This window comes from Poecilia latipinna, unplaced genomic scaffold (assembly GCF_001443285.1).
Source record: "Poecilia latipinna isolate Pla-1442-1.1 unplaced genomic scaffold, P_latipinna-1.0 Scaffold37, whole genome shotgun sequence".
NCBI lineage: Eukaryota > Metazoa > Chordata > Actinopteri > Cyprinodontiformes > Poeciliidae > Poecilia > Poecilia latipinna.
In genome coordinates this window covers 1106771-1130019 of record NW_015112653.1, presented here as the reverse complement: position 1 = coordinate 1130019, position 23249 = coordinate 1106771, and the positions used below count along the sequence as shown (strand labels likewise).

The following is a 23249-nucleotide window of genomic DNA, read 5'->3' as shown; positions in this document are numbered from 1 at the left end:
GCTTTTGCGATAGCGGTAAAAATTTCCAACAGTTAGTTCAAAAAGCAGGAACAAAACACAGAAACGCTTAACTTTAATTTTTCAACATATTTTAATATGTCATACACTCGTTCACACTCAAAAATAATGCACAATACCTCTTGAAAGATTATTATTGCATGACTGTTAACGTAAAGACAGCCACCATCCACAGTGCAGGGGCTTGCACTCATAAAAGGCTTGAAAATGGCAAATGCTTGCAGATCTGTAAAAATAAAAAAAAACTAACAAAAAAGAGTCCGCTGTAAAAACTGTAAATAATCAAGTTGGAACAGTGACAAGGCAACTTTTAATTAAAGATTGTTGAATAACATATATTACAGCATTTGTTGCTAAGATCATGCTACCTAAATTGCAAGTCAGGGTTTATATGATTATTTGAAATGAGTACAGCCAAGACATCCACTATTTAATGATCCAAGCTTACTACTGGGATTGTTATTAGTATTATCTATCAATATTAATAAAGTTTAGGTCAAACATTCAAACCAAAACTGGTCATTTGAAACTTAGCTTAACTGATTTGGATTTGATATCAATGGAAATGGCCAGTAAACTGAATTGAGATGACCTCTGTTGGGCTACAGTGCTCCCTGTAAACAAACTGAAAATATTAACCATGTAGTTCAAAGCATATTATGCAATAAATTATCAAAAATGTTTACTTAAATATTTATTTCAGAATAGTAGCACGTTAATTATGTGGATGTTTTAATGACTTCAGTGTTTAATTATAAAATGTATGGCGTTTTTAGCCGTCACACTTCTGCGGACTGTGATTGGTTCTTCGGTTGCCTAGATACAGTTCAACAGAAGCCGTGTAGAAGGGTCACCCGAATATTAAGTTTCACCGTGAACAGCTTTTGATTGGTTGTTTAGGTTGGGACGATCTTTGCGATTGGTTGTTAGTAAGAACAGAGCTGAATTTATACCCCATTCGGCGATGGTCTTTAGTTTCGGTTATTTGTAACGCGACAGTAATCCTTAACATTTGAGTTTGGGATTTATGATTTAACGAAGTTTAAATCGACTTCAACAACTAGATATGGCGTCAATGGCTCCGTGCGATGGGAGTCGCAGACTGTTCAGTAAAAGCGGTGAGAATTAAATAAAATATCCAAGGTTTTGCAAGTTTAATTGGTGTTGAGCTGTTATATGGTGACATGTTATGTCTCAATAGACATTATGTTACCCAAATCTAGTGAGCTAAGTCTAATTTGCGTTGCAATTATGTGTCTCAGCAAAGGGAAACCGAAAATCTTCTACTTTTAATGAAATCCTGATTTGTTATTCTGTAAATGTTTGCATTGTTATTAGACTTCTAAAGGTACATTAGAACTGTTTATTTATTTACCAATTTGTTTGCTAAAGTAATACAACTGCATTTATTTTCTACAGTGCCTTTGAACAATACTAACTTTTCAGTTTTTCTGCAGATTACATCACAAATCCCAATACATTTGATTTCGATTTTATATAGCAGACAACAGAATTTCACTTTTACAAGTCAAATTCTGCATTTCTATTCACTACCTTTTAATCAGACACCCTTGCACACTGTGCTGTGATCTCAATGTAAATACAGCTGTTTGAAGGCTTTTTGGAGTAATTTTGTATATTAAGTTCATCATGAAGACCAAGGGACATACCAGACTGGTCATGGATAATGCTTTAGAGAGGTTTAAAACTGAGTTAGGTTGAAAAACAACAATTCTTCATGTCAATCGACCTATCATTTGCATCATTTCCATCATTTGCTGATGGACAAGGTAAGCATTAAGCAAAGAAAGGACCATGATTACGCTGCAGGAATTGCAGAGATACACAGTTCAGGAGGACAGAACAGCTACTACTAGTTATAGACCTCAGGGTTAGGTTGTAAAGTAATATTCCATACTTAAAACCTCTCACTTTGTCACCATTTTTCTGAAAATGCGTAGAGTATGACAGACAGACTGGGCAAGGAGAGCATTAATCAGAGAAGCAGCGATGCTTTCTATCAGTGGTCCACTGGTCAAAGTGCATGGAAAAATCTATAGAGTAAATTACAAGTGAGTCCTGTAAGAAACCTTGTTAGAGGCGGGAAAAGACCTGAGACTGGTGCAGAGGTCCACCTTCCAGCAGGACAACGACCCTGTAATCATGACCGCACATGATCAACATCAACAGAAAATATGTCCAATAATATGTTCAATAACTGTCCAGCATTCTGTGAGCTTTGAAAGGCATTTGTCTTCTTCAGACGTTACAGTCAATCACATAAAATGCCAAACATCAAGGTTTTTGGTTGCAATGTTACAAAATGTGAAAAGTTTCAAGGGGTTTTTACATAACCGTGTATTTGGCATGATGTGTTGTGTTTTTATATTTGCAGCCCTTTGTCTAGTACATTAGTACATTCTGGGTCAATTTGCCCCTTGGAGGGTTTAGAAAAGCAAACAAAGGGGTTACCATAGCAAAGTGCAAACACTCAGAGTAGAAACCTAAGTCGTTCCACTATCCATGACAGTGATATATCCATGACTTAAAACTGTTTTGTAGTAAAAGACAAAACATGAAAATTACCAATAAAATGTTAGAAACTGGGTCTGTTTTTCTTTTTTTTTTATGTCATTATTTGCACTTTTTCAACCAGGAAAGAAAGACAAAGTATTCCAGCCTCCGGATCTCAGACAAATCACCATCCTAAGGAAAACTGGCTGGCACAGGATTCAAGATGAAATGAACGGGATCGATAAAGAAAAGGAGCGTCTTAGAGAGGCAGCCAAACACAGGGAGGCCCTGCACCTGCAGTCAAAGGAAATTGTTAAGCTGTGGCCTGATACCATTGCTGTAAGACTCAGTGTAAAATCTGACATGGGTGTTGCTGTTTCTTAAAGATCTAAACCTGAAACGTGAACCAAACTGTACATTTGCATTTGTTTTCAGGGTAAAAGGCAGAAAAGGCTGGAGGCCAAGAAGATCCGAGAGGAGATGGAGGAGGAAAAGAGGAAAGAAATGGCTGCAGAGGAAGCCAAATACAGGGAAGAAGAGCAAAAGGAGGCCTTGACCAAAGCCAGAACTCAGCTGTACTATCAAAATGACCGGGTGAAAGGATTAAACGTCAGTACAAGCATCACAGTTCAGCACCGTAGATATTACATCTAATTAGATCTGTGACAACTCAATGTTGCTACCTCCACAGCGCGCACTCCTGCACACAGAGGTGCTGAAAGAGAGGGAGGCTCAGACAGAGCTCAAGCAAAGGATGAAAAGTGCCGCTAAAGACATGGATAAAAAGTTCCTGGAAATAATGACAACCAGAAACGGTGAAGCCCTGCGGAAAGAGCAGGAAAAGGCTGTGCAAAAGAAGCTTGAGAGACAGACAGTAGCAGAAGACCTGAAGAACCAGTAAGACCAAATCCGTCCCTGCAGCCGCACCACTTCACCTCTTTAGTTGGACTTCTTAGTAATGTTGAAAAAATTTTTTTTATTCTAAATCAGAAATATTTATCTTTTTTAGGATAAAAGCCAACGAGTTTGCGCGGGAGCAGCAGAAGCTGGAAATCAAGAAGGACGCTGAGGAAATCCAGCAACTTCAAGAGCGTTATCAGCGGGAGCAAAGAATGGAGTCAGAGCGGCAAGCAGACCAGAAGAGGAACCTCATGAACGCTCACCTGGTCAATCATAAAAGACGAGATTGTTCATCCTTTGCGTCCAGATTTTACAGTCTGTTTATTTGTATCTTTTGTGTCCCTCAGGATCATCTCAATAACAGGGCACTAAGAAAAGAGCAAGAGGCGCAAAAGCAGAAGGCTGAACAGGAGCAGATGCAACTCTTTATTTCAACCAAGGAACACATGACAAAGCTACGGAAACAAAGAGAGAAAGAGCTATTTAGGTCCTGCAAAACATTAAATACAGTTGGATTTATTTATTACTGAAAAGTTTGCATATTTTTGATATTCAATTTAAACAGTTGAACCCACGTATTCACTGCAGAAAGGGATCCATTTTAAGTCTTTATATCAGTTTAAGTGATTTTGCATCCAATGACAACATATGACCAGTAATGCATAACAGCCATCAGATGGGTTACATAATCATGTGGAAGACTGCTTGTGTAGTTGTGCAGTAGAAAATTACTGATACCAAAATTATTTCTGATGGAAAGTTGAGTGGAAGGAAAAGGTGTGGTGGAAAGATGCACTTGTTGTAGATCATCTGCTGGGATTTCTCATTTGAGTTGCTCATTTGAGTCTTTTTTTTTTTTTTTTTTCTCCAGTGAAGTTCAGCAGCGCAGAGAGAGGATTTTGAACAAGCTGACAGCCACGCAGCAGGAGCAGGCTACAAACGAGGAGCAGAGGATCGCTAAAGCTCTGGCTGAGTGGGACGCAAGACAGGCGCAGCTGCAGCTGGAGGAGGAGCGGAAGAAGTCTGAGATGTTGAAGTCGACAGCTGCACACAGGAAGCTTTTGGTAGTGCAGCATCATTCATAATACTTGACACGATGGTTGTTTTAGAAACAACTTTCTAAATACAAATTTTTTTGTCAGAAAAAGGAAAAGGAGCACCTGGATAAAACTGCAGAGCAGGAAACCCGAGATGCTCTGGAGGCAAAGAGAGAAGCCGACAAAATATACGCCAAGAAGCAACAACTGAAGGCTGAGAAAATGAGAGAACAACAAAGAAAATTGCACGACTTCAACGTCGCACAGACGGTAACGGCTGGAAAAACTCCACCACTACCCGCTTCAGCGTTTATGATTGCTGACGTCTGAACGTGAAACCTGGCTCTCTCCTACATGCAGGCAGAACGAAGCGCCAGACTTCAGCAGATGAAAGACGAGGAACGAGAGTTCGAAGCAACGAACGCAAAGCTCAGCGCTGAAGAAGAACTCAAGTTTCAGCAGTATTCACAGCACATCATCAAGGCAGCAGCAGAGGCCAAGAGAAATTTGATTCCACTTTACAAAGCCACGAGAGAAGGAGTGGGAGGTGGGCACGGCCCCGTTTTCAGCGGCGTCAGGCCGAGCTACCTCGTCCAGGACAGCACTGGGGCCCAGATGCCCAGATACGTGTCCATCACCACAGAAAGCATCAGAAAGCTTAATGAGGCTGGAGACATTCACGAGGCGAAGAAGAGACTGGGCTTCACCTGGTGAAATTTTTTTTTAAAGATTAAAACTAGGGCTGCAACTATTATTTTAGTAATCAATTATGTTGTTCTTTAATCAGATAAAGTGTGTTGATTTGCAATTATCCGTCACAGATCAAACGTCGGTACAGCAGGGCTCACTTCTTTCAGGGTGCACATTTGCTTCATTGTATAACTGAATTCTGTTTGGTCTCAAACTGAGATGTTTTCAAACGGAAATCTGGAAAGATTTTAGGTAAAAAGTCTAACTCTGGGATGTTTAGTCTTGAATTTAAGTTTTCCATTTCCTAATATGGATAATATTTGCATTAGTAGATTTTATCCTTTGTATCAGTATTTGAATGTTGTGTCCATTTCCTTGTCCGATATTTAAAGTTTTCCTGAACTTCTTGGAATATCTGCAGTAATTTCAAAGTGAACTTTTACATTTATAGTTTAAAAATGGAGAAAACCTACAGCGATTATACAGTATGTTGACCAGGAAAAGCTAAGAATCTAAAATAACCAGCGGTCAACATTGAGCAGATAAGCAGTTTTATCTCCATGTATCAAAGTCATCACCAAGACACAGTCTCAGCCAGGTGACATATTCAAGTTTAGGTTTTTATTATTGTCATTTTGATTTGAAGTAATGTTTTGGACTCTTACAGGATATAAAAAACAAAGAAACCAAGCTTTATAATTTAATCAGCACTCCCACATTTTCTTCCAAGAAAGAAATTGTACATTTTTTTCCATTCTAAATAAAGATGACAGAATTACAGTAAAGGTTTGGCAGAGTAACAAAAAAAAACAAAAAAAAAACAAGTATCTCATCTAAATAAATCAAACAGGGATGAGCATGCAAGATAATCTTCTTTTCCAGGTCTTTTGCTTAGTAAAAATGGAGAGAAGTTGCAGTAAAATAGTTTTTATTTTTAACTAAACAGACTGACAGCAAGGTTTCTGCAAAACCAAAATAAAAAGAATCAAATCTGTGTGAGCTGTTGTGGTCATGTGAAATTAAAATATTATTGGGTACTTGCTTCTTATGTTCACATTAAACGTCAGCTCTGGATCATTGTGTTTCTGCCAGCCTTACAGGTTCCTCTAACCAGCTCCATGATTAAAACAACGCTCTTTCAGGTCCAGCTAGAGTTCGCACGAAGCAGCAGTTTGTAGTTACACATGTGAGAAGGAGTTATGTTAGTTTTTTCCTCTTTTTTTGATGTCTGCTCCAGTTTATATAAACTGGAGATCTGAATAGAGGACTAATTAGGTTTATCTGCAGATGGAACTAGCTTGTTAGTTAAAAGCAAAGTGATCAGTCGCTGTCGGAGCTGGAACTAGAGCTCGACCGACTTTTCTTGCGATCTTTTCTATCTTTGCCTTTTGTACTATCCGGGCTTCTCTTGTCTCTGGATTTCTTTCTCTTTGTAGACTCGGGACTTTTTCGGCTCTTCCTTTTTTCTGCTCTATCACTGTCGGAGCTGCTGCTGCTGCTGCTGCTGCTGCTACGCCGCCTCCTCCGATTGGTAGAGTCCCTGCTTCTGTCATTTCTTTGAGAAGATCGATCTCTGCTGCGGTCTCTCCTACGGCTTCTGCTCCTGGAGCGCCTACCTCTGTCTCTGGTCTTACTCCTGTCTGGACTTCTGGAGCGCCTGTCCTTCTCCCTGGATGTTCCTCTTCTCTGTTTCTCCCTCTCCTTACTCCTGCTTCTTTTTCTGGCCCTTTCCTTATCTGTTTTTTCGTCTTTATCTTTGTCTCTGTTTCTGCTGCTGGATCTTTCCTTGCTTGCTGATTTTGCCTTTGTTTTCTCCTGATTCTTTTCTTTACCCCCTTTATGCTTCGTATCAGATTCCTTGCCTTTACTTCTATCTTTACTTTGATCTGCCTCCGGTTCTTTTTCTTTTTTATGTCCTTCTTTGCTCCTTGAGCGCCCTCTTCTGTCACTACTTTTTTGCTTATTGGCCTTCTCTCTGCTTTTTGACCTTCTACTCTTTTCTCTGCTTCCACTGCGACTGCGGGACTTTTCTTTTTTCTTCGCTTTGTGTTTGCTGTGATGCTCATCCTTCTCTGCAGTACTGCCCTCTTTGCTTTTAGACCTGTGAGACCGAGTTTTCTTTTCCTTTTTGCCCTCGGCTGTGTGTTCATCTTTTGTGTTGGACATCCTTCTCTCTCGTTTTGGAGCGTTAGCTTCTTCATCCTTAGCATCAATAAAGTCACTTCTGTAATAAATAAATGGAAAACAGTAAGTAAGGTAATGGACAATTTGATATGTAACCCAAAATTACATCTCAAGTTTTTAGAAAGATTTCTGAATAATATTGTCTATTCCTGAATGGTCTGAAAATATTGAATAACCTAGATGATCTTAGCTCATCAATATTGTTAATTTTACGTATGAAGGGACAAAATTTGTTGATTGTACACGTCAAATAAACAAATCGTATCTGTAGTTTGTTTCAATTCATAAAATACATACCTTTTAATGATGAAGTATTTTATTAAAATTCAGTATGTTAAAAGCTATAGCTGTCCCTGCAACCTCGCACCACCCACACCCTGCACACGTCCTCTTTCTGAAACTCCACCTGTTCATAAAGTAAACCGTTCTTACTTGTCCCCCTTAATCCATCGCTCTCTGGTGACTGCCCTCATCCTCTGACGCTGCATCTCCTGGCGCCAGTGTGGAGGAGTTTCGCTACGCCGGTATCGATCTCTAGATCTTGAACGAGAACGTGATGGAGTTCGGTACCTCTGTTGGAAGAAATAAAATTAAGATTTTTTTTTTGTCTTAAACCTGGAACTGCTTATGAGCCAAGTATATCCAATTTAAATGTTAAAAGAAATAATACAAAAGATACACGGAAATTTGAATAATGATGCATTATATTTAAAATTAAAGTAATGATTTTATAGAAAGCAGAAATATTTTAGCTGAGCTCTTCGAATCTTACCCTCGGTCCCCTCCCTTTTATCTTCCTTCCTGATCGAGTGGTAACCTGAAATCGCCTCTGATATGGTGACTGAGAATTATATAAGCCAGCGCTGCAAATGAAGAAAAACAAGATGGTCAAGCAAACACAGTACCATTACTTCAGGTTTTCCTTTCTTGCGACAGCTTATGAAACACTAACTTCTGTCTGGATCTGTCCTCTTTTTTCCTCGGGTCCTTTTCGTCCTCCTTGTTTGGATTCTCGGCTGGTGGAGGACTTCTCCTCATGAGGAACCGGTTCTCTGGGATGGGAGGGATTTCTTCAGGCCGTACAGTGGAGGTCACCTCGTCTTCTTGTTCTTTCTCTTCAGCAGTTTCCTCAACAGACCTAGAAAAAGAAAAATCCTGTTTTAGAAGTTGCTTTTTTTTTTTTTTTTAAATAAACATTAAAGTCAGAAGTCACGCAAAAATATGATGTACTTTTTCTTTTCCTTCTTCTTTTGCTTCTTTTTTAGCTTTTTCTCTTTCTTTCGCTTCTTGGATTCTTTTTCAGATTCTTCTGAACCCGAGGAAGAATCCGAGGAGCTTTCAGAATCAGATGAGCCACCGCTGGAGCTGGACGAGGCTTTCTCTCTTTTTTTATCTGCTTTCTTTCCTTTAAAAGACAAAAAACATAAGAAAAAAAAGAACAATAAAATATGTTGTTAAAATCAGTTTTAGGGCGTTTATACCAGTTTTTTATGAAAACCCAGAGATCCAAACAAACCTTTTGATTTCGGGATGAGCTCTCCGCAGTTCAGAATTTTCACTTCAGCGTACGGCCGGCTGTTAGGATCCGTTTTCTGGTTCTCCATTGTTTGAACAACTTCTTGGCCAGAAATGACATGACCAAAAACCACATGGACACTAAAAACAGACGAGGTAAATCAAATTTTATGTTGACAGCACAATCAGTTTGTGTTTAGAAATAAAATCAGGTGCTTCTTACCCATCCAAATGAGGCGTGGGTTTTGTTGTTCTGAAGAGTCAGAGACGGTCAGTGAAGAGAATCGCCAATGAATGTGTAAACTTGTTCGATAAGTACTACCAAAAAATAAAACTGACATTATTTATAAAAAACAATAAAAAGCCACTTACATGAAAAACTGTGACCCATTTGTATCTTTGCCCCGATTGGCCATAGACAGCAGATAATCTTTGTTGTGTTTAACAGCAAAGCTTTCATCTAGAGGGGAAAGGAGAGGATTGTTCGGCCATCTTGAAGCCAACAGTGTGTTTGATAACATCTCACAGCTCTGATGGTGGCTTCTTTACCTTCAAAAAAGCCTCCATAGATGGATTCACCTCCTCTTCCATTTCCTGTGGTGAAGAAGAATAAAGTACAATCAGATGCTAGTTGCTTACAATTCATTAGAAGATATGTTTCTCATATGTTCTGAAATAAAGGTATATTTTACCACTTATTTTACCCTGGCCACTTCTTCTCTGAGACCATTTATGTATACTGATGTTCAGTGAAAGAAGCAACATTTTTTACTAAAAAAAACCCTTCTTAGTGCTAAATTATTGACAATAAGAAAGAATGGGGTTAATTGCATTAATGTGCTAAAATCCATGTAATTAATTAATCAATCGATGAAAACGTGTTAAAGTCCCATTCCTAGATGTTATTATTATTCTGTAGAGAACAGAGAAAAAGAAATATTTGCAGAACCAAATTATATTTTTTCATACTTTTCCAGACCAGGAGTATGCGTGAATAAATTTAGATACTATTCCAGTCCTTGTATGCGCCTGTATTTACAAAGTTGTTTCCACAAATTAACTCGGGGTAATAACCAATTGGTTTTATTTATTCTATTTTAGATGTTAATGTAAAAATTAACACTTTTACATGAGTGACATTTGTTTACAAAATTAAGAGCAAGTGGAAGACGTGCAGTGACAGGAAGAAAACGGTCAGTATTGGGTCTATGTTGACATTATACATGAAGCTCAAACCAGTCTGCACCAAGTATTTCACTCACTGCCTTTTTATATCTCACCTTCGCTGAAGTCTCCTCCTTGAATCATGAAGTCTTTCACAATGCGATGGAAAAGGCATCCTTTGTAGTGCAGGGGCTTCTGAGTTCCTTTGCCTATGCCTTTCTCGCCTAAATGAAATAACAGTCCATTGTCGTAACTGATTTGTAACATGAAGATGATCAATTTGTAGGAAAAAAAAAAGAATGTGGAGAAGTCCTTCACCTGTGCAGAGGCATCGGAAGTTTTCACAGGTTTTGGGGCAGATGTCTGAAAATAACTCCACCACTATTCTGCCAACTGTGATGAAGAATCAATAAGTTAGAAGTGAGTCAGGATTGAATACTTAGCTTTCGCTGTTTTTGGGAGACATATTTAATAAATATACACTGCTCAAAAAAACAAACGGAACACTCAAAAAAAACATCCTAGATCTGAATGAATGAAATATTCTCATTGAATACTTTGTTCTGTACAAAGTTGAATGTGCTGACAACAAAATCACACAAAAATCATCAATGGAAATCAAATTTATTAACCAATGGAGGCCTGGATTTGGAGCCACACACAAAATTAAAGTGAAATGTTCCCTTTATTTTTTGAGCAGTATAGTTTAGACCAATTGTAAAGTTTTAATAATTTGAAGTTTTAAATATTGAATTTTTTTTTTGATTTTTCTCCCAGTCAATCCACCAACAACAACCATGTTTTGGACTCTTTGACTCATTAAACATAAAGCCTAATGAACAGTAAGTGGAAAAGTAAAGTTACAGGGAGCAGAAGTAAAAGTAAAGGACTTCTGATAATTCAACAGTCCAGAGCAGCAGAGAGTGTGTAAAATAGGTGAAGAAGTCTGTGCAACCAGGTTGGAGTGGGTGATGAAAAGTGGTTGGAGTGATGAAAGGGTATCGGCAAGAATGAAAGGAGAGTTGTACAAGATAGCAGCGAGACCAGTGATGATGTATGGTTTAGAATCAGAGCCAATGGGGTAAAAGACAGGAGGCTGAACTGGAGGTTGCAGAGTTGAAGATCTTGAGGTTGTATTTGGTAATGACAAGGATGGGCAGAATCGGGAATGAGTACATCAGAGAGACAGCAACCTTCAGATGTTTTGGAGATAAAGATGGGCAAAAGGATGCCGAGTTTGGAACCACAAGGCAGGTGGGTGAGAGGAAGACCAAAGAGGATATTAAGAAAACAGGAGGTTAGATGTAGTGCGGGTGGAGGATGCAGAGGATATGAATAAATGGAGAAGGGAAAAGCCGAAAAAGAAGAAAAAGCTTGAAGATGTATTTTTCTATGTAAAAGGACAATCTCGCAATCCCATCACCCACTGTTGATTTAAAAAAAAAAAAAATACATTCTACATTCCTCTCACCTAGAACATTACTGATCCCGACGTCAAAGAAGCAGCGAGGGCGAACCTTGATCCCCATAGTTTCTCCCAAACACCTGCAGTTGAACCAAACAAATGAAATTACAGGGTGAGCTTAAATTTACCTCTGAGCTCTTTATATTAAACGCAGATAACGCACGCCAATTACTTAAAACTTAGCAAATAAAAAAAAACTATTGAGTGCTGAAAGCCTACGCTGTAGCAACATATGGATTAAGATATAATTGAACAATTTGAAGCTGAATTGTTTCTACGTCTCTTTACGACTAGCTGGTTAGCTTTAGCTACATAGCGCTTTGGATCTTTAGAAATGTTGGAGCAGTTTCGTGGATACTTGAATAGAGAGACTGAATATTCTATTAATTTCCGTTTATCTACTGGTTAGGTCTGCGGAGTGCATAGCATAGTCACACTGACACACGATCTCCCATGTAGGCCCCGCCGTTAGCATTAGCCAAAAAAACTCGCCTAATGTCTGCAGCAGCCATACACGCACACAGAAGAGGTTTGACAACTTCATGGGAGCTTTTCGGTTTCACTACTTTAGAAAAACAGACAAGTATACGTAGATAATGTAACAATACTTAACCTGGAAAAACAAAAATTTCAGTCCATACAGCGAGAAGTTCTTACAAGCGACGAAAAGCGTATTTTCATTCAGAATTGAGCTCACTGTTTTCTAAAGATGGCGCGGCAGGAACGTCAACTGGTGTCTGCCTAGAGTGGCGAGCCAGTGAACGCTTGGGGGAATTTTATGCCCTGAAATTTTCCTGACAGGAAAAATATTCCCAAAGAAGCAAAACCGTTTTCTCAAAATAAAGCGTACAAACCTTTTACAAACATCACATTGTCTGATTTACGTTATCAGAACCAAAGGCAAGAGCTACGAAAGCAACTTAATTAAGCATTTGAACAATGGTTACCACGAGGTACAAGCGCTTGTGCCTGAAAACCTAATATCAGGGGAAAATAAACCACTTAGTGCATGACCTGCCACGGAAGTAAAACTTCTCAGCACACATGCTATGTAATTTTGACTTTGAGGCATTTTAATGACTGTTTTACTTATGTCACAAAGATAATGCCGTTTTTCTTCTATAAATCTAGAAAACCAAAAGATAAATTACACTTATGCAAATATGGAGGTTATTTAAGGTGATGTTCGTGTACCCACGTGAGGATCTGGTCTGTAATCTGAATTAAAACTCGTATTTTATGACTTAAAGGAACTGTTTATTCGACTCCACTGACAGATACGATGGCCATGTCCGACTGAACTGTGTAAGTACTTGCATGTAACAATTAGTCGTTGACCTTAAGCAAAACTTAGTTCATTTTTTGCAAGTATGAAAATGACTGATCTAGTACTGTTTATGTATTGCAATTGAAAAATGTAATAAATTATTCTGTATACCTAATTTAATTGATAAAATAAGACCTGAACCACATATTAAACACGTACTCAGTTAAGCTACATTTGTTATGTACTTGTTAAATAAAGTTAAACATATTTTGGACACGAATCCATTAATATGCATTGATACAAAACTATGAAAACAGCCAGCTTCTTAAAATTCCTAGTATGGTGTTGGGGAATATTTTAATGCTCCGAGAAACTGAATTTTGAGTTTCACTTAGCTGTTTGCCAAAATCATCAAAAAGAACAATAAACCTTGTGACTTTCAATGTATTTCCTGCCTTTTTCCCTTTATTTATTTATTTTTTTACAAGACAGGCCTCTGAAAGAGCATCATCTTACCACTCATGCGCCGTTTTGTGATCTTGCCTCCTCTCCGCTGCACTGCAATGAAGACCTCAGCGCACACCTAGCTCACACCCAGGTGTGTAACCATGTTCAGACTGCAGTGTGTGAGGCCCTGTCTCAGAAGACTCCTCCATCTGGGTGTGGGGAATAGAGACCATGTCCTGGAGGGGCTGCAGGTTTGCTCCACTGACGACCAGGTGCTTGATGTGGTGGGGAAGAACAGAACCAAGCTGACTGTGGAACACGTGAGCTGTGCTGTGAGGATGCTGTGGGATTTTCAGAAGGAGAGACCTGAACTGCTCAGGACTGTCCACCTCATCAAGTGCCACCCGGAGTTCCTGACCCTCCGGGTTTTGGCGGAGAATAAAATTTCTCTGATGGATGACTTAACACTGGTCGACATGCTTTATGTGTTCCTCAGGTATATAGGCTCTTTCCTTACTGACTATTTATTGAAATTCCAGTACAATACAATACAATATTACCTACTGCTCTCTCTTCTGCAGGCTGAGTGTGGAAACACATGACAGCCTTGTGCAACAGATGGTTTCAGAAGCTTGGCGAAGAGTAGACGGGTATATTTTAAATACATTTATATTGGTTTCTTTTGAGTTATAAAGCTGATTAGATAAAGCTGCCAATAAAATACACAGATGATTCCCAAGTGGAATGTGAAACTATTTGTCATAGCCATCCCCCCCAAAAAGAGCAAATTCAGAGTTATTAAATTCAGCACAAGCATTTAAATCAAATGAAAGTCACTGGAACCTTAAACATTTGGTTACTTTGCCATTTGTTTTTAACACATTGTGTTTTTTTCTGTAGACTTCCTATGTCATCTCTGTCAAAGTTTGCAGTGATTTTACATGATCAGCTCCTCCATAGCAGTCCTCTGATGGGTCACATCACCAACATTTTGGACCAGAGGTTATCATCCATAGACAATGCCAGGTCAGTCATGGTGTTGGTGTTCATTTACTTAATATTTAACGAGGGGAAAAAAAAGAGTAAGGGAGATTTAAAACAAAATCGTGCAACACTTTTCAGGTTTTCATTTGTAAAAGAGAAAATTAAACCTAGATGTATTTTTTTCTCACTTCACAACTATCCACTAACTTTGTGTTTGCCTCTTACTTAAAATCCCAATATACTCATTTGACATTTGTGTTTGCAACACGACAGAACATGGAAAATGTAAAGGCTGTATGGATGCTTTTACGAGACACAATTGCTTTAGCAATCTCATGTTGCACACATTTGGTGACATTCGTCTCTCCAGGGTCCTGGCGGCTCTGATGGTCAGCGTGTCGAACCTCGTGTCCACGCGGCTGCGGGACGCTCTAATCAGCAGGGCTGAATGTCTGCTGGACACAAACAATCCCCTGAATTACAACACTCCAAGAAGGATGGTGCAGTTTCTACGCAGCGTCAAGTACACTCACCGACCCTTGTTGGATAAGTGCAACGAGATTTTCTTGCGCAACATTCCCAGACTGGACGCTGAGAACCTCAGCATCATCTTGGGTCTGTATCAGTCCCTTCAGTTCAACAACTGTGACTTCAGGCTGGCAGCTAAAGAAAGGCTGATTGAGCTGATCGACACAAGCACAGACCCTTACACCTTCTCTAAACTTTTTGCCGCTCTGGCACCAATTAGCAGCCCGGAGATCAGAGAAAGGTTGGTACTGCTGAGTGGAAGTTATCCATTCATCCAATCTGATGAATGGATGTTGTGTACTATGTTGTGTGCTTCCTCTCAGGTTGGAGAACACCACCTTCCTGGTGGCAGATGAGTTCAGCGCTCAGCAGGCTTTGGCCGTCGTTGAAGCCCTGGAGGAGAGTCAGAGCAGAAACCTTAGTTTACTGAACAAGTGAGTTTATTTCCTCAAAAAAAGTAAAAATAAATAAAAACAGCAAAATCAGTGGCCTTGCCTTGTTTGTGGGACTTCTCAGCATGTTTAACATTTGTTTAAACTCCTTTGAGGAAACAAGTTTTTCTTGTTGCAGCGTGTTTTAGAGTTGATTCCACGCCTGGAAGCAGAATATCTGAATGTTTTTTGTTTTTTTTCCATTTGCTCCATCAGCAGAAGCAATATTTGTGATGGTTCCACATTTTAAATATGTATTTTGATTTTGCATTTCTTAAGAGTATATATATTTTTGAATTAAGATATTCGGAATGAGAAGGGAGAGAGTCAGTACTTAGTCGTTTGCTCTGAAAAACTCATAGAAATTCTTCTCTTTTATTACCATGTGAGATTCTTTATTGACATCTCTGTATCCTCCAGACATCCTCCATGGAAGTTGCTCTCTCTGTCAGTTCTTCCTAAATAACCTGTTTCCTAATGAATGGATTAATGGTAGTTTGTATTTTTTTTTTTAATTGCTTCTGTATTATTTCCCAGAATTACATCAGTGATCCAGAAAAAGCTCCCTGTCTACAGATCGGTGGAGGTGGCCCGGATCACCCAGGCCCTGTTCCTGTTGCATTATCAGAACCCAGAACTCTTTGCTGCCCTCAGAACCATTTTGGTCAGGTTAGTGTTTATTGACTTACTTTTAAGCATTCCAGTTTCAGAAGTGCGCTGACAGGCGTTTTTCTGTCGCAGCTTTTTGCAGCGCAGCTTCTACCCCTATGAGGTGACCATGCTGACCAGGGTGCTCGCCATGCTGCCCAGCCCACGGCTCGACGAGGGCGTGGCCCAGCACGTGGACAACGTGATAGCGCAGTGCAATCTCAGCGAGCTCAATACCATCTCCTTTGCCGTTGCCAAGTGGATACGGACTGATCCGTCGTACCGACACAACACCCACAGCAAGTACGTCCGCCTGCTGCAGCGGCTGAGCCAATGCGGCCGCGAGAGGCTGCAGACGGCCGACCGGCTGGACCTGGTGCTGGAAGAGATCAAGTTCGCCCCAGGAGAGTGGTTCGAGGAGATGCTGCTGGAAGAGACGTTCGTCACGCTCAACAGGATGATCGATCAGATCAACCCGAGCAACATTGCTGACTTGGCCTTCTTCCTGACCAGAATCAATCGACTTAATCCTCCACTGATGGAGAGAATCGCCAGTGTGGCCATAGAACACATTGACGAGGTACCGGAGGACACAGCCTAACATTTAATCCTGGATTACTAGCGTCTGCATTAATTAGGCCTGGAACTAACAGTTACTTTAGTGATGGATTATTGTATCAATTAATCAGTTCATTGGATAAAAATAAAAAAAATTGGGACATTTTGCAGGTTTTTCATTTAACCACTTAAGCCTCTTTTTTTTTTATACAATATAAGAAATGCATTAAAATCTGCAAATAAAGAAACAATTACATTTCTTTTTTAAATAAGAAAATAAACACATTAGGTCATTGGTAAAACATATTTAAAGAAAAATATATTTTTTTTTATCCTAAATGCAAAATGCATGTATTTTTTTTGTACAGTTTGGCTTAATTACTGCTCTGACTATGTTGTTCTTTCAGCAAATGGCCTTTTTTAGAGTCTATATATTCCAGCTAACTATTAATTGATTACGTAATTAGTTGACAGTTATTCCAATAATTGATTAATCTGATTGTTCCAGCCCTAATATATATTTTTTTCTTTTCTCAATAAGATTCACTTCTCAGCCACATACCCCACTCTTCTACCATTTTCTGTCCTGAATTATGAGCCTGCTCACGTAGATGAGCTTTATGATGTTTGTATTAAGCGCTTCACTCCTCACATTAGTAAGTAAAATGTCCCAGCACCAATTTCTACTCTTTGATTGTAACTCTATACACTCATAATCTTTTACTTATAATGTTTTAGGCTCCTTTGACCCTCATCTGCTTGTCCTCCTGGCATATTGCTTGGCTCTGGCTGACCATTTTCCCGAAGAACTAATCAGAGAAATCTTCAGCATTGGTTTTCTTGGAAAACTGGACTGCCAGCTGGAAAGTACGATCAGAGGCCCGCTTCTGCATGTCCAGCATGAAAAGTAAGTAAAGTCTTTGTCCAGCGGGGTGAAATGAAGTGTTTATGTTCCTACAGGCCTGCATGATTCCCTCAAGATGAGGACGAAACAGCGCCTCATGGAGCTCAATCGGGCCGTGTGTCTGGAATGTCCGGAGTTTCAGGTGCCGTGGTTTCACGAGCGTTACTGCCAGCATCTGCAAAAGAAAGGTGAGCGATCGGAGCTAGGCCTGTTTTCCTGTTTCCTTTTGAAATATATGAAACATTTTCTGTGTAAATGTGTTTTAGTGAATGGCTCCGTCAGTCCAGTGCAGCAGCAGATCCACACAATGTTGGGCGGGGTTCTTGGTGGCATTAACTTTGTCCGAGCAGCCGTCGTCACACCGTATTTCTACACCATAGGTGAGTATAGCAGTAATATTGTCCTTTTTTTCCCCCCTCACCGATAAACAGAAAAGCTGCACATACAATATTCCTACCCCTCAAACTTTTTCGAACCACAAACTGAAGTATTGTAGTGGGATATTATCCGGTATTAGCGGTTTGTGAGCGTAGAAAGCGAGATTGATGTGTAAGTTTAAGTCTGTCTGACAGCGGTTCTTAAAGGGGTGAGAGGTTTGCTTTCATTCTGGGGTGTGTGAATTTTATTCTTTGCATTTTCAGATTTCGAATGTAAACTAGACAAACACTTGAAGCCGTTGCCTTACTCTGGGCCGAGCACGCTGCAGATCTCAGAGAGAGGAAAGGTTCTGTGGGACTCAAATTCACTGGAAAACTCCCGAGATGAGCTTCCGGCAGGAGCTCATCGGTGAGGATACACACTTTGTGTGCATCTGGTTTGTTTTTGTACTTTATCATAACAAACACAAATAAAATATATACCAAAGTCTTCATTTGCAACAATATTGACACTAAAGGACTGAAGCAGAAGCTTCCATGAACAGAAGGACTGCTTTAGACGTCTCCGCTGCGTTCCCCCTAACCTGTCATGATGCTCTCTAATTTTATCCTAAAGGTCTTCACAGAACAGCTGGATTTGTTCTGTGATTAAATTACACACAGATGAACCCTGAAGGCAAATCCTTACTCTAAAGTTTATTTGGTGATGTCAGAGTAAAAGGGGGCTAAAGACAAAGGCATATCACACTTATTTGTTGAAAAAAATGAAAGCAATGAATAATTTTTCTTCCACTTCACAATTGTTTTGACATGTCGCATAAATTCCCAATAAAATGCATAAAAGTATTTGGCTGTAACTTTTTCAAAGGCTCTGTATTTTGGTGTAATGACTGGATATTTACTTCATTTTCTAAAGATTACCCACAGAATACAGCCTGAAAAAACTATTAAAAATGAGATAAAGCCACCGATTAATTTATTCTTCTTTTTTTTTTTTCATAGCGTCGCTATCGACTTCATGGATTCCAAGTTTTTCTGCAAAAACTCTCATCATATGAAAGGTGAAGCCTTAATGAGAAAGAGACACCTTGAGATTCTGGGATATCGTGTTGTTCAGGTAAGAACATTAGCCAGTGCGGTATAGAAATGATCGTCCTACAAACATGAAAGTGTGTGCTTGTGTCCTTTTTCCTTCCCAGATTCCTCACTTTGAATGGAACTCCATGGAGCTTTCTACACCCCATGCATGGAAGAGGTATCTCAGAAACAAAATCTTGGGATAAATTTCTTCCTGAAGCCTTATTTATGCGACAGTGACACTTAACAACAGCTTTTGTAAACGTCGGAGCAGATTATCTGAACAGAAAGTGTTACTTTAGAAGGAGCTCCTTGTTTTTAAGTAAATGTGTCTAGCTGGCATGAATCTACCTCATTCATGTTGAGTGACAGTGAATTATGTGCTTTTGTATTATTAACTTTAAAAAAATAAAATGGGAAGTGATACCCAGTGTTTATTGGATGGGTGAAGGTTTATAACATGAATTTATCTTCATGGTGTTTTTGGCTTTGAAAAGTAATAATTTGTTATACATAGTGGGGTTTTTTTTGTCAAATTTTACAATAATTAATTTAAATTCAAATCTATTCAGTTTATTTATATGGCAATAGCTTAAAAAGTTTTCTATCCCAGCCCAGCAGATGGCATCAAGTCTTTGACTTGCAGAAGTCACTCCACCTAAACGAGCATACAGTGGAAGAGCTCGATTTTTATTTCACCGATTATCTTTCTCATACTGTCACAATTTAGCCATGACTCTAGTGGCTTTTATTTTATAGTAGATTTATAGGAAAGAGGGATGTAAGAGAGGTAACAGATGTCAACAGGCCGGGACTCGAACCCGTGGCGACCATGTCAAGGACCGGAAGTCTCCATACACGGATCACGTCCCCTGTGTCAACACCACACTCAACATAATGATAATTTTAACAAATATGTTGAAACCCAACTCATAAAAAACCCATTAATTTTTATGTAGAAAAGCAGCTTGAAAGGTTTGATTTTAAAATCAGTCAGGAAACTCAGAGATTTGTCTCAAATATATAAACTTTATTTTACTAAGTGTTAAACTTAAATCCGTTTATTTAAGCTAAGTTCTATGTTGTTGTTATATATATATATATATATATATATATATATATATATATATATATATAAGATTGATAAAAGCTTTCACAACAATAAGAACAAGTTCCCTAACTGCATAACATGAGAAAATATTTCAACATTTTAATCAAACTAAAATTCAGCATGGATAGTAAAATTATCTGATTATTAAAACTACGAAACCCATCTTCTGCTAGGAGTTTGTAAATAAAATGATCACGACACACAATAATAGCACAACGGTCCCGTGTTACAGTTTGGGCATTCTGGCTGCATTCAGGCGCATGGAGACACACGAGGCCCCAGCTGCGTAACGCATCTCTCTGATCATGCCGTTCCACTGTTTGGAGTCCTCTTCGTACCTGATGCAGGCAGTAAAAGAAGTTACTGATGTATATGAAAGGAAAGAATGAACTGATGTTCAGGAGAGAAACCCAAGCTTACTGCCAAATGTCAATGACTTCAGTCGGTGCACACTCCTTGTTCTCGTTCTCCACCATGGCAAAGCCTCCCACGGCGTACAGCAGCCCTCCACAGCTCACCATGTTGATCGAACTCCTCTCCTGGGGAAACTCCGTGAAAGGCGACCACCTCCAACAAAACACACACAGTTCTGAGCGCTGGTATTTTATTGATTATTATTTTATAAAATTCAGATTGAATATCCTTCTCAAATCAGTAGGAAGTGATATTGCTTGTTCAGCTGACGACAATCTCTGAGCTACTGAAGAAAATGAAAACTTTCCCCCCGTTTTTCTTGTTGTAAATACTTTATGTAGAATTTGGTTAAGTCTTTCAAAGTGAGAGTGTATTATACTCTCATCAATACTCTATGTATTTTTTCTATCAAATACATAGAAAAAAGATTTACCCATTGATTTGAACATGATTAATTTTATTTGAACATGTTTTTAATTCATACATGCAGTCATATTTGCTTTATTTTGAGGTTTAGTAAACTTTAAAGCTGTTTTTGAGGAATAGTTATCCAGGTCTTTCTAAGGCATGTCAAGTTTTTCATTCAGACATTACCTGCTTTGTTTTTTTATTTTTAACATGTTCTTAATTATTATTCTTTTATAATAATGTATTTATTACACTTCATATAATAATAAACAAGAGAGTTTTCTTTTTGGGATACAAATTCCAGCAAGAATCTGATAGAACCTCAGAGATGAATCATCTTCCAGGTGGTTTTCTGATGTATGACAAGTCTTAAGCCAACAGACTGTGTATGTCTGCTAATTTCATATATTTAACTGCATAAATTGTGTCAGTCTGCTATTAAAAAAGTGCCTTAGAAGCCGGTTTCTTTTGCGAGCGTTCCCAACTGGTTCGTAGCCGACCTCAGTTCATCTCCTGATTTTAGAAAGCTTTTATTTGTCTGAATGACTCAGATGTCAGAGTTAAATGGTTAAAACTAAATAAGTGGTCTGACACTGAGCTAAGAATTACTGACCTGAATATTAGATAAAAACCGTTATAATCCAAAGAAACCCTATTTGATCACAAGAGACATGAAGGAAGACTTATAGACAACAGTACAATAACTCAAATGTTTTAAATAATAAATCATATATTTTTAATTAAAACCCAGCACTTACTTGTTGGTCCCAAAGTCGTAGGCTTCGCACGCTGACGTCAGTCCGTCTTCATTGACTCCCCCAGCAACGATGAGCTTCCCCTTGTGGATAACTGCCCCGAACATGGATCTAGGAGTCTTCATGGAAGCAACCTCCTTCCACTCTGACCTCTTGTGGTTGTATGCAAACATCTTATTGGTTGCTTTACTTTTGGCAAAAAGACAAAACATTGTCCAGGTTGGGTTTAGTGAAAGTCGAGTTTTAATTTAATGGAAGAAAAAAAAAAAAATGTCAACACTGTGACCTCACTTTTCATCTGTTTTTCCTCCCAGGCAGTACACCAGGCCATTCTCGGAGACCACGCAGTGGCCGTGGATTTTCACAGGCAGCTTCTTTGTCTCTGTCCACTTCATTTTTCTAAAAACAGAAGACACAGAACTGCTTTATGGCTCTCTCTAAAACTATACTCAAAATGTTAAACATGCCAAACCTACTCAGTATCATAGCACATCACGGTGTCGTGGGACTCGTTGGACTGCAAGTCTTTTCCCGCCACAGCAAATATTAGGTTTTCGAATTCCCCCATTGCGAAGAGACACCTGGGGGACGGCATTGGTGGCAGGGCTAGCCATTCAGCAGCAAGGCTGTCCAGCTGGAAAGTATAGACATGTTTTAAAAATGGAGTACTGTTGTTTTAATCAAACAACACTTTTCTACCTGGTAGAAGTAACACTGCAGTGGGTTCTCTTTATCCTCCTCGTCTGCAAACAGTCCTCCTAACACGTACAGGTTGTTCTTCTTTGTCGCGAGGCTGACATGGTTTCGGGGAATTCGCTCAGACATTGCAGCAAGAAAGCACTCATTCTCCTGGCCGTCGTAGGCCACTGCAGCAGTGTCGTTAATCATGACGATCACGTCTTTAGCGTGCATGCCATACCTGCGACTGTTGTTCAGGTAACCTGGCAGCGTCCCCTCGTCTCCCTCATCATCACCCGAACCCTTTCTCTTCTCGGGCAGCTTCCCTGCAAATGCTTCCTTTATAACTTTGATCTTTTTGAGGAGCTCTGGGTCAGCCTTGATCAGCTCATCCTTCTCCACTTTTTCCTTGAAGTACTTCTCTGGAAGTAGACGGAAGCGAATGTACTCGAAAGCCTCGTCCAAGGATTTTGCTCGCTTTTCTTTGTCCTTTCTGATCCACCTCATGAGAGCCTCAAACACGGCTTCTTCTTTTTCAACATTCAACGCATCAGTGCCAATGATGGCAAAGATCTCAGGTGGGGCGAGATCTAAGAAATCCTCATCTTTGGCTATGGTCTCGAAGCGATCGGCGATGTAATCTCTTGCTGCCATGGCCAGCCTGGCACAGTTGAGCATCAGTCCCAGCCTGTAGATGGCAAGGCAGCTCTTCTTGGTGAGACTCTTCTGTAGATAGTTCACGCAAACCGTGAACACTGAGGGGATCTGGAAGCGATTTGCTACAACAAAGATGTCCTGGACATTGTTGTCATTGATGTCGATCTCAGCCGAATACAGGTAATTCACAATCACCTCCATAACGTTAGGATCAAGGTTCTCCAAAACAACCTCCTTCCTGTCCTCTTCCTTGCCATCCACAGAGAAGAAAAGCTCCCGGAAATACGGGCTACATGCTGCCAAGATGAGCTGGTGGCTGGGGATGCTTCTGTCCCCAACCTTTAGGACACAGTCAATCAGCTTATTCTCATTCAGCAGCTCTTTGAGTCCATCCTGCAACAGAGTGCTCTGAAACAGACGGAGGTCCTCTCTCAGCCCTTGGGCGTCCATTCTCTTCAGACAGGAAGGCTGAAGACAGCAAACTACAGGCACACAGGTCTGTAGGCGCTTCAATATAA

At 39.6% G+C, this 23249-nt stretch overlaps 4 protein-coding genes across 8 annotated transcripts; 2 read left to right on the top strand and 2 right to left on the bottom strand.

Moving 5' to 3' along the window:
• Window positions 1-89: 89 nt before the first annotated feature.
• On the top strand, window positions 90-21027 carry cfap210 (cilia and flagella associated protein 210). Of its 3 annotated transcripts, none has more exons than XR_001426518.1 (9): window positions 90-1136; window positions 2675-2871; window positions 2968-3141; window positions 3224-3429; window positions 3542-3919; window positions 4304-4496; window positions 4575-4739; window positions 4830-5536; window positions 21016-21027. XR_001426518.1 is itself a non-coding variant. In XM_015045197.1 (9 exons), exons 1-9 carry the CDS (start codon window positions 1085-1087, stop codon window positions 5181-5183), a joined length of 1638 nt encoding a protein of 545 aa, XP_014900683.1. In that variant the 5' UTR covers window positions 92-1084; the 3' UTR covers window positions 5184-5571. The 3 variants fall into 3 exon arrangements, 2 of the variants coding, with proteins under 2 accessions (XP_014900672.1, XP_014900683.1); XM_015045197.1 differs by lacking the exon at window positions 21016-21027 and having other exon boundaries at window positions 92-1136; window positions 3542-3698; window positions 3780-3919; window positions 4830-5571; XM_015045186.1 differs by lacking the exon at window positions 21016-21027 and having other exon boundaries at window positions 4830-5571.
• Window positions 5759-12259, bottom strand: ppig (peptidylprolyl isomerase G (cyclophilin G)). Its single transcript, XM_015045163.1, has 13 exons — window positions 12101-12259; window positions 11494-11567; window positions 10341-10415; window positions 10139-10246; window positions 9408-9452; window positions 9231-9318; window positions 9082-9111; window positions 8860-8999; window positions 8572-8748; window positions 8296-8479; window positions 8116-8206; window positions 7776-7915; window positions 5759-7383 (listed from the first exon to the last, which is right to left on the bottom strand). Exons 2-13 carry the CDS (start codon window positions 11549-11551, stop codon window positions 6480-6482), a joined length of 2040 nt encoding a protein of 679 aa, XP_014900649.1. The 5' UTR covers window positions 11552-11567; window positions 12101-12259; the 3' UTR covers window positions 5759-6479.
• Window positions 12526-19139, top strand: fastkd1 (FAST kinase domains 1). Of its 3 annotated transcripts, none has more exons than XM_015045141.1 (15): window positions 12526-12792; window positions 13247-13697; window positions 13783-13851; window positions 14102-14227; window positions 14556-14954; window positions 15037-15147; window positions 15682-15813; window positions 15886-16372; window positions 16892-17006; window positions 17089-17217; window positions 17311-17442; window positions 17521-17634; window positions 17896-18040; window positions 18634-18748; window positions 18831-19139. In XM_015045141.1, exons 2-15 carry the CDS (start codon window positions 13363-13365, stop codon window positions 18912-18914), a joined length of 2493 nt encoding a protein of 830 aa, XP_014900627.1. In that variant the 5' UTR covers window positions 12526-12792; window positions 13247-13362; the 3' UTR covers window positions 18915-19139. The 3 variants fall into 3 exon arrangements, with proteins under 3 accessions (XP_014900627.1, XP_014900637.1, XP_014900639.1); XM_015045151.1 differs by having other exon boundaries at window positions 13243-13697; XM_015045153.1 differs by lacking the exon at window positions 14556-14954.
• Window positions 19833-23249, bottom strand: klhl41a (kelch-like family member 41a). Its single transcript, XM_015045175.1, has 6 exons — window positions 22096-23249; window positions 21873-22030; window positions 21688-21795; window positions 21400-21585; window positions 20240-20386; window positions 19833-20157 (listed from the first exon to the last, which is right to left on the bottom strand). Exons 1-6 carry the CDS (start codon window positions 23179-23181, stop codon window positions 20046-20048), a joined length of 1797 nt encoding a protein of 598 aa, XP_014900661.1. The 5' UTR covers window positions 23182-23249; the 3' UTR covers window positions 19833-20045.